The following is a 15,690-nucleotide window of genomic DNA, read 5'->3' as shown; positions in this document are numbered from 1 at the left end:
CAGACCTACAGACCAGTTGACCACAAAATTTACCTATTTGAGAGATACACTTCTAGATGATTGAGGGGCGAGGGGTGGGGTTTGTTACACATAGCTGCATTTGAAAGAACAAAGATGGTCTCTCTACCTCAGTGATAACTAAGATGATATAGACATGGTGGTTACTATTTTTGGGCTCCTGCGGAATACTGTCTTCATGAAAATAGATCATATTGGATGGGCTGAAACACATATGTGCTGACAAGAGTCAAGTGAGACATCTTTTGTATTACAAAAATTGAAATAATTCACTCATTTGTTATTACTCAGTAATAAATATTTTATTACCTACTACTACTGACCACAAAAAACATAAATGTTATGTGGCTACCAGCTTGATGTAATTCTTTCTCTGTCTGATGCCACTTCAGCAGCGTGCACATTAATTTTGCTACTTATTTCATCAAGCAGCTTCTCATTTTTAGCTGAGTGAACTTTATTCCTGACCTTCCCACCACAATAAAATCTGAGGTGGTCACCAGGAATCAAACCCAGCATCTCACTAGACCACAAAGGCAGCGTATAAACCTAATAATGATAGGAAAGTAAGGAATACTTTATTACTACAACTTTGCTTCAGAGAAAAGGGTTTAAAACATTTTTCATATAAATTCGGAAGATAAATATTTATTTTGTTAAAAAAAGGAAAATGTATAGTACAATATGTACAAACATTAAGAAACAGCTTCACACAATGTGTGAAATGAATTACTTTACAACAGGTACAAATAACAGACATATCAAGAATATTAAAAATATTTGTTTTGAAAATGGTCATGTATTTATCCACTGGCATGGTATCAATACCTCATACTTTATTTTTTGGCAGTATAAAGCATTTGTCAAGACAAGGACAAACTGATGAAAACGTGAAGTCACATTAACCACTATTTCAAACATCCTGAAAAACATTTTACAAGAAAAATATATTTCACAAAGTCAAATGTCACTGTTAATCATGCATTGTCAGCCATTTCACTGCATCTGTTTCTATCACTGGCACTAAGTTAGCTTCACAGCAACAAATAAATTACCCTGAGCCATACACCAAATTTTTGGGTATGAATTCATCTTGAAAGAAATTTTAGAATTTCTTAACTATATACACTCAATAATTTGTAAACACTCTGCGAAGTTACTCATATTCTTCTGTACATGAACCTTCTGTTGTTTCACTTTGCAAATTAACCCTTGATTGCTTGAGTATGGTGTGTGTTTTGTACAGCTGCTTACATATAGCTTTTTCAACCTGTTTCTTTCTCTGATTTGCACTTACAAGTTGTTCAACTGTTTTCTCTAAAGCTTTACGAGTTTGAATGAGGCGTCTCTTCAGTTCTGTATTTTCTTGCCTGAGCAGCATCAGGTCATTACATTCATTCTCTGCAACAAAATAATTTTACCCATGTAATAATTACAACACAAAATCTTAACATTGTACTTCATCAAGGTAATTAGTTATTCTGATGAATTGTAGGGTTGCATTTGCATTTGTATGTTGACTTTCATAAAACTGACAATTTTTATAATGATGAATTTTATCAGCTGCAACATGTGACAGTTGTATCAGAAAGGAAATTCACTTGACAAAATTATGAGATGTAATATCTGAATATTACTTATAAGGCAAAATTTTTAGTATTGCTGATACGCACATTTAAAAGTCATTACATTATCCTAGATTTCAAAACTATTAGTTCATTCCTCATTTGTGAGGGTTGAGGGGATACAAGGGTATAGAGGGAGCAGGAAATCAAAAGGGGGAAAAGATTACAAACATGAACATATTGTTAACCTGTTATTCAAGCTGCCATCCATGCATATTTTCAATTCTCTCTGCTGGTAAGTATTTCCTTACCAACACCTTAAATGACATGTAACAGCTATAGCAGCCAGTAAAATCTAAAACTGAAAGGTAAGAACAGGGAACTTGAAACTTCCTGACAGATTAAAACTGTGTGCCGGACTGAGTTCGTGTCTCGGTCCGGCACACAGTTTTAATCTGTAAGGAAGTTTCATATCAGCACACACTCCGCTGCAGAGTGAAAAACTCATTCTGGAATAGGGAACTTACTTGAAGTAGGAACAAGAGCAGAATTATTTTGAAATATCCCATCCTGATTTTCCAGATGCTGTGTCCTTTCCAAATGTAGCAAAGGTGTCTGTGCAGGAGCAGCCTCAAGGCTCGACAATCGGCCTTGATCACTTTCAATTCCTAAATCAGGTGAAGTTGCAGTATTTCTCGTTTCAAAAGAATCCAATTGTTGTTCACACGGGGCAGATAATTGCCTGCCTACTCTAGGCACCTGGAAATAAAACGGGGGAAAATGATCTAGTCCAAAGACAACATTACTTTAATTCTATAATAAATAATTTCCAGTTAAATTACTAACAAAGAGACATTATACATTTAGTAAAGTATCATAAGTAAGACTGAGCTTAGTGTCTTACCATTCCTCTATACTCATCTGATGCAAGTTCTTCCGACATGCCATCAGACAAATCACTATACTGTCTAGCAAGTACATGTTGCATGCCACTATTGTTTGTGCTATTCTTCATACTGTCAAAGAATCGGGACGGCACAGACCAGAGACTGGTTGGAAGCGAGCCACTTTCACCACTGAACACATCAAATCCAGATGACAAACTAGATGGAGATATAAAGTCCACTTTATGCCCTATACTTTTTTCTTGCACTCCTGCATTGAAAAATGTTCTCATTATTTATTTGGAATGCTACAGAGATATCTCACATACTGTTTATAAGAAATCACATGTATTCCTTGTATTTACTACTTAAGATGTTGCTTCAAAATTGTAACAGATAATTACAACCAACCAAACTCTGCATCATTTTAGCCACTTTGTAAATGATACCAATGAAACAGTGAACATAAGTTTTTTAATATTAAAGAAATAGAATGAAGCAAAAAATATACAGGATGACATATCTTTCTTTCTTGCATTGCATTTCTCCTTTAAGCATGAATCAGTGTGACAATGATTTCAACTTTTACTTAAGAGGAAATGTAGAGCATGAGCTGAGACAAATATTGTTAATGAAATCTTATTGCCATAATTTTATCTATTACTTCATCACCCCTTCCCCAATTTACTATTTCCAGCACAACAAGAAGGAAGCTTTTTAAAAAAAATAATAAAAAATAAAAAGCTTAAGGATTCTACAGATACTTCTTCATTATACAGTATGTGTACTTCACTTTGGAGATGGCTGGATACTGTTATATTACTGCAAATTTATAAAGAACTTTTTTGTAACTCTTACCAGATGTATGTCCACTTCTCACACTGAGTGCCACTTGTTGATTTCTCTCATTAATTTTAGCAAGATTTTTCTCAAGTTCAGAGTTTGCAAATTCTAATTCTTGGACAGATTTTTGTAAAGCATCCTTTTCTTCTTGCAGTTTCTTCACCTAGAGAAAAACATATTACCTTGCTAAATAGTGGAAAATACACTTCATAATAACTCAAAACACTGAAAAGCAGAATAAAGCAAACGTTCCACACTATTATAATAATGAAGCCAATAACGCATACTGTTTACTAAACATCTTAAGTAGAATAACTGGGTTGGGTAATTTAAAGGGCAGGAATCTCAGCACAACTCAGTGTAAGCATTGAGAAATTAATGGTTCAAGAAGAGGTACATAAGCAGGTGACAGCAAAGTTTAATTCTCATAAGTGAATATTGTTCACTGAATGTTCAGTTCACATTTATCTACTTTACATTATTACTGTGCAATTAATGCTTAACTGTTTGGCAAAGAAAGCAAGACAAGAAGACAGTTGCGACTGACATTTTGTGAAGATCCTTCACTGCAATGAAAACTCTCTGTTTTAATGATTGCCGTACCACCTCATTTATCAAATCAATGACACTTCAGTCCCTATCCTGTGATAACAAGGCATTCTCATTTGATTTTTCCCCCCCAGTCTTCTCTCAGTCCTATCTGGTATAAATTCTACATTGCAAAGCAATACTCTATAAGAGGGTGACCCAGTGTACTGTACGCAGTTTCTTTTATGAATTTTGTAATGGCAGTTTAAGAAGTTTCTTTTGGGAAAATACTGAACATTCTAAGTGCACTACCAATAAAACTCCCTTCAGTTTACGTCCCTACGACATTTACTGCAGGACCACACCAATTTAAAGTTCTACCCATAATCCATAGATATTTATTCAAACCGCCTCTAATTTACATCTTTAATATGTGACATAAATTTGAAGAATTCTGTTGGTGCTTATGTGGTGGGCTTCATACTTTGTCAGTTGCCAATTCAAACTTCTTGCCTCAATGACTTTGTAATTAGTTCTAATCTTCTGTTACCATCACTTGATAGTAAACAATAGCATCAAATGCACATAATCTAAGAGAGCTGCTCAGATTGACTCCCAATTCATTTGCATAGAACAAAAACAACAAATGACTCATCACAATACTTGAGGAATGAAACATATAGCTTTGGTTTCCTACCAGGAATCCCAATGAGTTATTACTTACTGTGACTGTTATGATAGAAAATCATGGATTCAGTAACACAGTATATGTGCTATTTCATGAGCATGCAATTTCATACGAAGCAGATTGCCAGGAATAGTATTAAAACACTCCTTAAAATCTATGACTATGGAATAAATTTGAGATCCCTTCGTCCTGTATCCTCTATAACAAAATTAATTTGTAAAATGGGATGCAAGAATAGAGTTAAATAATATCTTTTAAATTTTTTGCTGGCAAGTACAATTTTGCAGTCCTCGTCAGACTGAAATCCCCATGTCACAGTCGTCGCAGTGCTAGGTGTAGGCAAATCTAAATGGTGCAAGACACTGATAAAATGGAGTATCATGCAGTAGTTCATTTTAGGCAGCTGCAGAAATGTTGCAGCTGCCTGTGTAATACATCTGGTCCTACGGTTATTTTGATATGCCTCCAATCTGTTGCAATGAGATACAACAAATAAATCATTCTAGGGGATTAATTTCGAATATGATGGACATCAATACTGATGACTTTATAACTTCAGAACAAAGCATATTCTCTTATTAAATTTTTGTAGAGCTTTACATGAAAGTCCTTCTTTGAGATATTGTTCAATTCATGTAGCCTTTAATGTTTTTTACACCATCATGGCATTGCACCTTTATCTCAATTTCTGCACTTCCTCATATTCAAATAGGTTCGTATTGATAACACCAAGTCTCGTTATGCGTGATGATTTTTTCCAGAAAATAATTGTAAGTGTTTTGTATTTCAAAATCATGGTAGGCACTTATGCATTGTCATTTCTGTTCTGGAATAAAGCTGGATGGGACCAACATTGCATACAATTTTCTCTTCTTTCAAATATTCTGGAGAAGGTCTTGAACACTTGATTTACAGGTGATGCACCATTGCAACTTGCGACACAATGACACTGACAAACTATCGCCACACATCCACTGCTAAACACTATCTGCTCACAACTGACTTGTCAAATGCACATCTAATGTTTACAGCTGCCACTTCAAGCTGCCACCATAGTTAGTGCACTGACCGTAGCTCATATACCTGGAATGTCAGTCTTGGAACTTTTCGGATGGACAATGTACTCACATCAATTTATACAATATTAATTTGTTGTATTTAATAATTTGATCCTCACCTTGACTCTTGACAATGAACGATCATTTGGTCACCAAATGAAAAAAGCTTCCTGTGCTGACATGGCAGTAGATACTTCATCCATACTATCCGACTGGTCTATCTTGTACTAATCTGTTCTGCTATTTCCATCTGCTGCCCCTCCCCTTGATGTCTGTATCTATGTCTACATACACACTCTCCAAGTCACCATCGCACACAGCATGAGGGGAGGGGGGGACTACCTTGCACCATTGACAGCCATGCGTTTTTACATTTTGCTTGCAAATGGAGCAAGGGAGAAATGGCTGACTATACGTCTCTCTTCCTTCATAGTCATCACACAATATATATGTTGGTGGCAGTAGAATCATTCTGCAGTCAGATGTAAAAGCCCAATCTCTAAACTTTTGGATGGAAAGAACATCACCTTCCCAGAAGAAATTCCCATTTGAGTTCACAGAGCATTTCTGTAATAGTTCTGTATTGATCGAACATATTGGTAATATTCCTAACAATACCCTCTGAATTGCTTCATTGACCACCTTAAATCCGGCCCAGGATCTCCAACACTCAAACAAAGCTAGTGAGGAGCATACCATTGTTCTATATGCAACCTCCTTTATAGATGAGCTACACTTTTCTAAAATACACCCAATAAACCAAAGTTGAGCGTTCGCCTTACCTACTACCGACCTAATGTGCTGATTCCATTTCATGTTGTTTTGCAACATTACACCTAGATGTTTATTCAATGTGACTGTGTCAAGCAGAGCACACCACTAATGTTGTATTTGAACATTACAAGATGTATTTCCTAGTCATCTCCATTAGCTTACATTTTTCTGCATTTAGAGCAAAATGCCATTCATCAAACCAATTAAAAATTCTACCTTCATCCTGTATCCTCCATCAATCAGTCAATGGTGACATTTTCCTGTACACTAAAGTGTCGTCAGCAAACAGCTGATCACCCTACCCATCAGATCATTTATGTATAGGATGTCTCAAAAGAAAGTTTACACTTGAAGAGCTTTCTGTGCATGTGCAACAAATATCTGAAAGGGGTATCTTCACTGCTTGCTTGGCCTTTAGGAATTCAGCTGATATGGAGCACTTCTTGGGGGCATACCATGTTACTGTGTGCAAGAATTTTACAAAAACGGTGGTTCAGTGACTGTAGCAGAGAGGAAGTTTTGCAGTGATCGTGGATTGCATAATGTAAATGATGCGCTAAGTGTTCCCCTTATCTGGAAATGGATCAAAAAGTTTGAGGAAACTGGTTCAACACTGGCCAAACCCAAATCTGGACGACCAAGAATGGGCAAATCTATGGAGAGTGTAAATCCATGTGTTCATGATGATTCTAACCTTCGCATTCATAGGGGTGCAAATTCTTTAAATGTGCAGAGATCATCCTTCACCAAATTCTGCAAAAAGAACTTATACTGTACTCTTACAAAATCCAATTGTTGCAAAAAGTAAAGCCTGAGGATGCCACACAAAGGCTGCAGATGATGAGACTGAGTGACCTTCATCTATCATCATCTTGTTTTCTGACGAAGCTCATTTCCAGCTGAATGGTCATATCAATAAGCAAAACTGCCACTACTGGAGAGCAACGAATCCTAAACAGAAGCATGAGAAACCCCTTCATTCAGCAGAAATTACTGTATGAGGACGAGAGGGGTCGTGCAGTTACAGTGAATTTGGAATATTATGTGACAGTGTTAAATGACTTTTTGGTGTTTTAATTGCAAAAATTATCTCATTATAACCAAAGAATATGGTTTCAGCAAGACAGAGCCACAGCACACATATCTAATGCATCTATACAGTGAGTTCATGAAATTTTCCCTGGCAAATTGATCTCCACAAGTGGTCACGTATATTGGCCCCCATGCAGCCCATATTTGAGGCCCATGGATTTTTCCTTATGGGGATACATCAAATCTGAAGTGTATGTCATTAATCTGACTTCTCTGGAGCAATCAAAAGAAAATATCAATACTGAAGTGGCAGCCATCCCAATGTCTATATGCCAAGCTACTGTGCAAAATTTTGTTCATGTTTAAATGAGTGACGTAGCCATACCAGATTGCACTTAAATGTCATTATTTTTAAGAAGTAAATTATTAAACTGTATATTCCAATAATAAATAAAGATTCTGTTGACAGACTTCAACTTCTATTTTATTTAGACACATCAAATATAAACTTCCTTTTGAGACACTCTATACACAGAGAGCAAGAGTGATCTTTTCTCACTTTGCTAGAATATTCCTAATGATACCATCATCTCTGATAAACACTCACCACCCAAGACAGCATAATTAGCTCTATCCCTTAATAGATCTTCAAGTGCCAAATGCTTTAAAAACTGGATTGGCATTCCAACAAGACATAGGAACTTAGTTATTTTCAAGTCTTTCAGTTGTTTTTCAATGCTAGGGGTGCTTATTTCAATGTCTTCTGTACAGAAGTCTGCACAATGGCAAAAGGGTCGTATCCCTGTACAGCCCCCTGTAGGAATGATTTTTTTAAAAAATGTAATATATAAAACTTCAACTTTCCTTTTTCTGTTGTGTGTTGCCACACGAGACTGATCAATGTACTACTGAACAGAAGGCTTCAACCTGCTCAGTGATCTTACACAGGCTTAGAATATTCTTGGGTTATTCACAAGATCTTTCACTAATGCATAATGCTAGAAGTTGTTTTATGCTTCACACATCGATCTTTTTACAGATGCATGAATTTCTATAAACTTTCACCTGTCAACTTTTCTGCATTCTTTCTCTGGTTCCTCAGAAATCCGATTTTTTTTTTATCAATGCATGATGGTCCTTTCTATTCTTAATTCATTTACTCAACACATACATCTCCAGAGTACAGTTTACAATCAGTTTAAACTTTGTCCACAGTTCATCTATGTCTATCATATTAGAACTAACTGATGTCCACTCATTGTCTAATCAGGATTAGACTTTCTGATGGATTTACCAACTTTAGTAACCATCGTCACTATTGCAATATCATTATAACTAATCCCTGTCTCTATACTCACAGTGTCGATAAAGTCAGGTCTGTTTGTAGCTAAAAGTTCTAAAATATTTCCATCACATATGGGTTGTTGAACTAGCTGCTCAACACAGTGTTTGGAGAAAATGTTCAGAACTACTTTACAAGACTGATTCCCATACTGCCTGCAATGAATCTATAGATATCCCAGTCTATATTTAGTTGAATGATTCCACAGCTGTTACAGCAGAATCGGGTGACTGGCAAAAATCATTGAATGATTAACTTGAATTCACCTAGGACAGTTATCAGTGTCCAGATAACTTTTGCAGACTCAGTTTTGATCTTGGCAAGTATAATTCCCCCCCCCCCCCCCCCTTTTGGATTCCAAGGAACACTTCCCACAGATAGACACTGTCTTTGCACGGAAATGATTTTTGTTGTCTTCTCTCTGAGTAGGTTGTTTGTTTACAACCACTTCTGTCTGTTGCTGGTTCACTGTCTCATTTACACTTGTATCTCCAGACACTCCCACTCCCAAGCACTTTAATACATTTTAAAAAATTTTAATTCCTTTCTGCGCAGATGATCTTCAACTGTGAATAGTTTCATACATTTGTTTCCTATGGCTTGTCTTATCTCCCCCCTCCTCCCCTACTGACACCAACTACTCATACACAGATGTTTATTGAACTTCATTAAATAACAAGATAATATTATTTTAGCTGTTTAGCAGTCACCTACATAGCTTTTCCTCCATGACTCTCTGTAAACAGATTTATATATTTAACCACTTCTCCAGTAATAATTTTTCCTCCTTACCTCATTTTTTCCTTAATCTGTGCAAAATTAGTTTCAGCAACTGTCACCATTCATTTCAGGATGTACCTTTATCATCATTCTTACTGCTAAGTAATATTCTATTAATCCCAGGATATGATTATTTCAATTTCAGGCAGTCAAATTCTTGACAAATCAGCATCCATGTCATGACAAGCTAACATAAATGTAGTTAAAAAATAAAAGACGCACAAAAAACCAGGAGGGGGAATGAAATATGATAAATTTTTTTAATTGCTTACGAAACATTCAAAGACACACACATAGTTCCATGCATTCTTATGCATTCATACCCAAAATTTTGACTTTTTTGTGTGAGAAAGAACTGCTCATAATGAAATTATGGTCTAAAGTAAACCATGTATAAAGTATTTGTTGACTTGGCAGACACTGTACTTTGTCACAAAAAATCATCATTGCCTAACATTGCAAAAACCTATATACAATACTACAAAAACAAAAACTCATTAGTTTTACCTTTGCTTCTAACTGATAGTTAGCTGCCTGAAGTTGTTTCTCTTTTTCTTGGCTATTTTTTTCAACATCAGTTAACCTTAGGTCAAGGCGGCGTACATCTTGTTCCAAACGCAACTTTTCGTTAACTAGCTTTGTTCTTTCTAAAGTAAGGCTTGATGCTGCAACAGCTGCTTCATCTAACTGACGATGCAATTCATTTTCTTTCTCTTTCAATAGTTTCTCCATTTCCCTTACTTTTTCTCTTGAGCATATTTCAGATTCCTATAAGCATAAGGAACACTCTGTTAAGTTGAAAACTGATATACACTGAATGACAGAAAAAATGAAGCATCCATATGACATTACTGGATGTCAATTAGGGTTCCAGTTATCACTAAAAAAACTGGCTTTTGGTTTATACCAATCTTTTTCATCTCCCTTTTACCATGACTGTTAAAACCACTAAAAATACATGATTTCTGAAATAACCAACTTTCTTGTTTTTATTGCTGTTGTCTCCAGTAATAAATGTAGACTTCGAACAAAGATTGAAAAATTCCAACTATTGTAAAGGAGTAGGAAATCTCTATCAGTATGAGGTTGAGGCTGCGGCAGAAACCGGTCTCAGTGTCTCCACCATAGATGAAGGTGAAGAAGATTGGCAACACAATGGCAGGAGCAGAAGTTCACAAGTTGTTAACTTTCCTGCAGTCTTCTCTTCATGATGCTATGAGTTTTCACACTAAAGCAACCATTATATTAAGGTTCCAGTTATTATCCCAAGTTTATAGCACGTCAACAGAATTGTAGGTATATAAAACAAATTTACATTCTCTTGCAAGGAACATTGTGTATGTTTTCTCTTTACATGGCGTCGCAAGTTTCCTGTGCTCTCTCCTGTTTTTAATCCTTTAAAGCAAATGGAACACTGTACTTCATTGCTACCATACCTAATAAATTACTTTCAAACTAGGGACGATGCCATTCTGCAATGCAGCTGATATCCCAAGACAACAGTGAGGAACTACCAAACTGACCAGGTGTACTATCTAATTTGCTTCACCACAAAACAACAGGTACATTACTGTCTCAGTAGTGCTGTATTGATTCTTGTGTCGTATGTTTGCCACTTGTTTTTAACTGTTGGCATTGTTATTACAATAGCACTGATTGGTCTTCCCATTTTCTATTATAACCCAATATTTCAAAGCAACGGATATTTTACAAACAAAAATTAGTCTTTTTCTTAAAGATTTATTTTAAAAAACAAAAATTTTAGCACTGCTGCTATAGAAAAGTGATATGCTGGTTTTTTACCTGCTTCTACTAAAAAATGAAAAACCCGTGATAACTGGGATCTAAGAAATACCACAAAATACCAGTTACAGTACTAAAATACCAGTAACAGTTTTATCTGTGAGGTGTGTGAACTGAGTTGCAATTCTCTGTGACAGGTGGAAGGGCCACCAGAGTGTATTGGTGTTATTCATGTTTAGAGTTTGTTACCAAACATGGCAAGGTATATAAAGAGAGAGTAAGTAGAGTATCAAATGTTGAGTCATCACTGTGAAAGATACGGGATGCCGTGCATTCTTGTGAGACAGCATCTTAACACCTGTCTCACTGTGGGTCTCCACGTGACCAACTAGTCAAATCACGTAATATCCACATTTGTGGGGCATTCAGATGTTACAATGGCCCGGTGTTAGACTCCATGGGAATGTGAGGGCAGGCAAACTCATATGACTGTCTCAAGGGAGGTCTGCCACACTGAGCACTACACACATCTGCGTCTGCCATCCGAGAGTCTCTGCAACATTCTGTGTCATCCTGCACTGGTCGGAGACTGGCAGCAGCTGGAGTAGAGAATTACCATCCCATACATAGGCTGCCATAAGCTTCGCAACACAAACAGCTGTGTTTGGAGATGTGCCTCCACTGGGAAGCACGGATGCTTATGAATGGTGTCACACTGTCTTCAGCAATGAATCACCATTCTGCACTACCCCAGATGACCGTCGTTGGCAAGTATCGTGCTGACCCAGGAAGAAGTCCACTTGTTCCAATGTTTTGGAGAGGCACGGCAGAGCTACGTCGGGGATAATGTTATGGGAAGCTATCAGCTATGACATCAGGTCACAGGTAGTAGTGATTGAGAGAACTTGAGTGGCATAATTGTATATCACAGACATTCTGCTGCCTCATGTTACCTTTCGCACTACAATATGTCGTGCCGCTTTTCAACATGACTGCTTGTCCACAAACGGCATGCGTCTCCATGAGCTGCTTGTGTGATGTTTAGGTACTTCTGTGGCCAGCGAGATCTTCAGATCTGTCCACGATGCAACATGAACAGGACTAACTCAAGACATCAGTACTGTCCTATTGCCAGTATCAAGAATCAGTTACAACAGTTGTAGGCCAGTTAGTCTTTATGAGCCACCCCCCTCAATCAGTGCATCCACCCAGAGCAGAGGATGTGCAACGTCATACTGAAAAGTGGGTTAATATTGCTAAGCTCTTTATAAATTTCACTCTATACTGTAATCACTGTAATAACATGACATAGCCTATCTACCCTGAGGTTTCATTTTGTTTCCTCTTCCCCTTCTAGATGCTTCACACTTTTTGGTAGGCAGCGTATCTAACATATCATAAAATACGTAATTCATATACAACAATGAAACTGCTGCTACATGAAGAACCACACATGTATGACCAGAACTGCACTAGGAAATTTGTCATTAAATATTTGCTAAATGTAATTTAAAAAGTAAAAACACCAAGTGGCAAATATTTTTTCCACATCAATTCCACCAGAAGCAGCCACAGTAATTAACAAGCCACCATGAAGAAGAAATGTAATATGATTAAGATTTACTGCTGCATGTGTCCAAAATATGAGCATAGCAAAGAGTAAGAGCTGTTTTCCTTTCTTAACAAAACATGACCAGATTAAGGATTGCACACAATCTAATTGGTACAGTTAAAAACCACTCTGATTTTTTGGCATAAAATAGCGTTTGTTTCTTTTTTTGCAGAGTCACAGAAATGACTAACATGGATAAATGATCATGAAGCTTCTACTGTATGAATCTTCTATTTTTGGAGGGATGATTACACACAGTCACTGTGTGTGTGTGTGTGTGTGTGTGTGTGTGTGTGTGTGTGTGTGTGTGTGTGTTCCCCACCTCTGTCTTTTCTTCAAATCTTTTAAATTCTTGCAATCAAAGAAGAAGTGGTGCACAAAACCTGTATGAAAATTTGCTACAGTTACGAGAATGACTGTGAATTCTGCTCTCAAATGTTAACAATGGGTACAATACATACTAAAAGGATGTAGGTGAGACAGAAAATAATGAATATTCAAATGTATGCACAACTGCTAACTGTACACAGTAACAGAAGTAATGAAATATTAACCATCCAAAGGACTAATACAGACAGTGTGTATTGTAGTTGCCTGCCCAAAATTGAATCACAGAAGACACAAGAACAATAAAAGAGAAACAAGCAAAATGCAACAACCATTGTAATCAAGATATTGTTATTAGATGCAACAGATCATCATCCTTGAATTAAAAAAAAAGTGGCACTTAATGAAGGAAAGAGTATTACTGGCTTTTAAACATGTGGGTACACCACAAGAGACTTCATTAACGATAAATCCATCACTTTTTACTAATTTTCACGATAAGAATGACAGAAGACATGCTTCTTGGGAGGCAATTTACATAAAATTACACAGTAATTTCCAATCAAAAGAGTCAGATTAATGGTCACATACCTTAAGTTTTTTGTCAAGCTCTGTAACTTTCATATCAGCTTCTTGCTTTAAAGCACATTCTCTGTCTTCTAGTTCCTTAACTCTCCTCTGCAGCTTTTCACCAAATAATTTTTGCTTTTCAAACTCTTCAGATTTTCTCTCTAATTCTGTTTTCAACACCCACTCTTTCTCCTGAAATTGTTTCTCAAGTTCACCAAGTTTAGAACTCGCAGCAAGCTCAATATCTTTAATTCTGATTGAAGCTTCTTCCAACTCACTCTCCTTTTTCTTATTTTCTTCATTCGCAGCTTGAATCTGACCCACCAGGTCCATAATTTTCATCTCAGTGTTATGCAGCTTCATACTCACTTCATGTAACTCTGACTCTGCTTCATTTCTTTTCTCATTTGAAATGAGTAATTCTTGTTCTAGTTTTGCTGTCACTTTCACTAAATTGGTTTTTACTTCTTCGTGCTTTGATTCAGCATCTTTTACTTTCTGTTCTAATTCAGAGACCTTTCTCTCATACTTTCCTCTCATATCTTGAGCATCTGCAAGCTTTCTTTCTAACTCTTCTCGAGCCATCTTATCAAAATGTAATTTCTTCTCATTCTCTATACTTCGTTCTTTTGCCTTGTTCTCAAGCTCTAGAACCAAGCACTGTCTTTCTAGTATTTCATTGTCTTTCTCTTGAATTGTAGCACGAAGAGTGCAAATCTGCTTTTCCAAATCAGTTGCCTAAAACAATTGAGATCACAAATTATTCTGTAGGTTCACATTGATACATATATTTAAAAGAATGTTTATTGATTAAAGTAATTTGATAGAAAACTCTAAATGGGAAATACATCACACACACACACACACACACACACACACAAAATTCAATTATGCCCAACATTTGATATTAGCACTGCATATTTCATGTCCAACTGTGTTAAGGATATGATGGTGATACATCAGTTCAGGACAAATCACAACTACCAATCAGCTACTAGTGACAACAATTTGTGGAGGCCAAGGTTTGTCGCCAGCTATTTCAGAATGTAATAATGGCCTGGAGGATCACAGTGTGCTCACCAATTCAACGCAGAATGAAAACAACCAATAAGAAACCGTAGCATCATGAACTATAAGTGCTCTATGGGATACATGAATCACTGCCCCACAAATCTATCACTGATCAAGGGGCAGCACAGGTTACAGAGGTTAGTACAGACAGGAACAGCAGATTGGATACTTGAAGCATAATATAACGTCATCCAAATTTATGCTACCTCTGACAAGATAACTGGAGCAGAAAACTTCCACTCTGCAGTGGAGTGTGTATTGTTTCTAAACTCACAGGCACTAAAAACAATGCAGCAGACTGGTACTTGAACACAGAACCTTGCCTTCATTGAGCAGTGCTCTTACCAACTGAGCAATCCCATGCAAAGTATATGATCTGCTGAGTTTCACTTCCGCCAGTATCTCTCTCCATCATTCCACACTCTACTCTGCCAGGAAACTTCCAAACAGCACACACATCACTGCAGTGAAATATTCACCATGAAACAATCCCTTACGCTTTGGATAAACAATTCCTGCACAATGTCTTCCAGTAGTGCTTGTCCAGCAAGATATGCAGCAGAACTTCCATGAAATTTGGAAAGGAGGAGAGGTATTGGCAGAAGTAAAGTTGTGAGGATGGGTCAATGAGCCGTACCTGGATAGTCACCCAGTGGCCCACAACGTTTTCGATTCTCTGTGGAGTTCTCGCCACAAAGTGCCAATGCTGTTGTAAGGAAAAAAAGTTTACTACGTAAATGTTTCATTGGACTGTGAAACAAAATCAGTTGGTTTGGTATTTGATCAATTGTGAATGCATAGTTAAATAAATTTTGTTGGCTACATATTTTCAATGGTGGTACTCCTGCTTCTACA

The 15,690-nt window shown here is 36.8% G+C and overlaps 1 protein-coding gene across 4 annotated transcripts in view; it reads right to left on the bottom strand.

Moving 5' to 3' along the window:
- Nucleotides 1–650: 650 nt before the first annotated feature.
- Nucleotides 651–15,690, bottom strand: part of LOC126191190 (centrosomin-like) — a 417,752-nt gene continuing 402,712 nt past the window's right edge. For all 4 annotated transcript variants that reach the window (XM_049931983.1, XM_049931982.1, XM_049931984.1 and 1 more), the window contains 6 exons: nt 13,786–14,502; nt 10,020–10,280; nt 3,326–3,473; nt 2,488–2,738; nt 2,111–2,342; nt 651–1,419 (listed from right to left, as the gene is read on the bottom strand). In XM_049931983.1, coding sequence (XP_049787940.1) covers nt 1,175–1,419; nt 2,111–2,342; nt 2,488–2,738; nt 3,326–3,473; nt 10,020–10,280; nt 13,786–14,502 — 1,854 coding nt within the window. In that variant the 3' untranslated portion in view covers nt 651–1,174. The remainder of the gene's footprint in view (nt 1,420–2,110; nt 2,343–2,487; nt 2,739–3,325; nt 3,474–10,019; nt 10,281–13,785; nt 14,503–15,690) is intronic.

The sequence above is a fragment of the Schistocerca cancellata genome, chromosome 6, assembly GCF_023864275.1.
Source record: "Schistocerca cancellata isolate TAMUIC-IGC-003103 chromosome 6, iqSchCanc2.1, whole genome shotgun sequence".
NCBI classification, from domain to species: domain Eukaryota; kingdom Metazoa; phylum Arthropoda; class Insecta; order Orthoptera; family Acrididae; genus Schistocerca; species Schistocerca cancellata.
The sequence above is the reverse complement of the archived record's forward strand: the minus strand, read 5'-3'. Positions and strand labels throughout refer to the sequence as shown.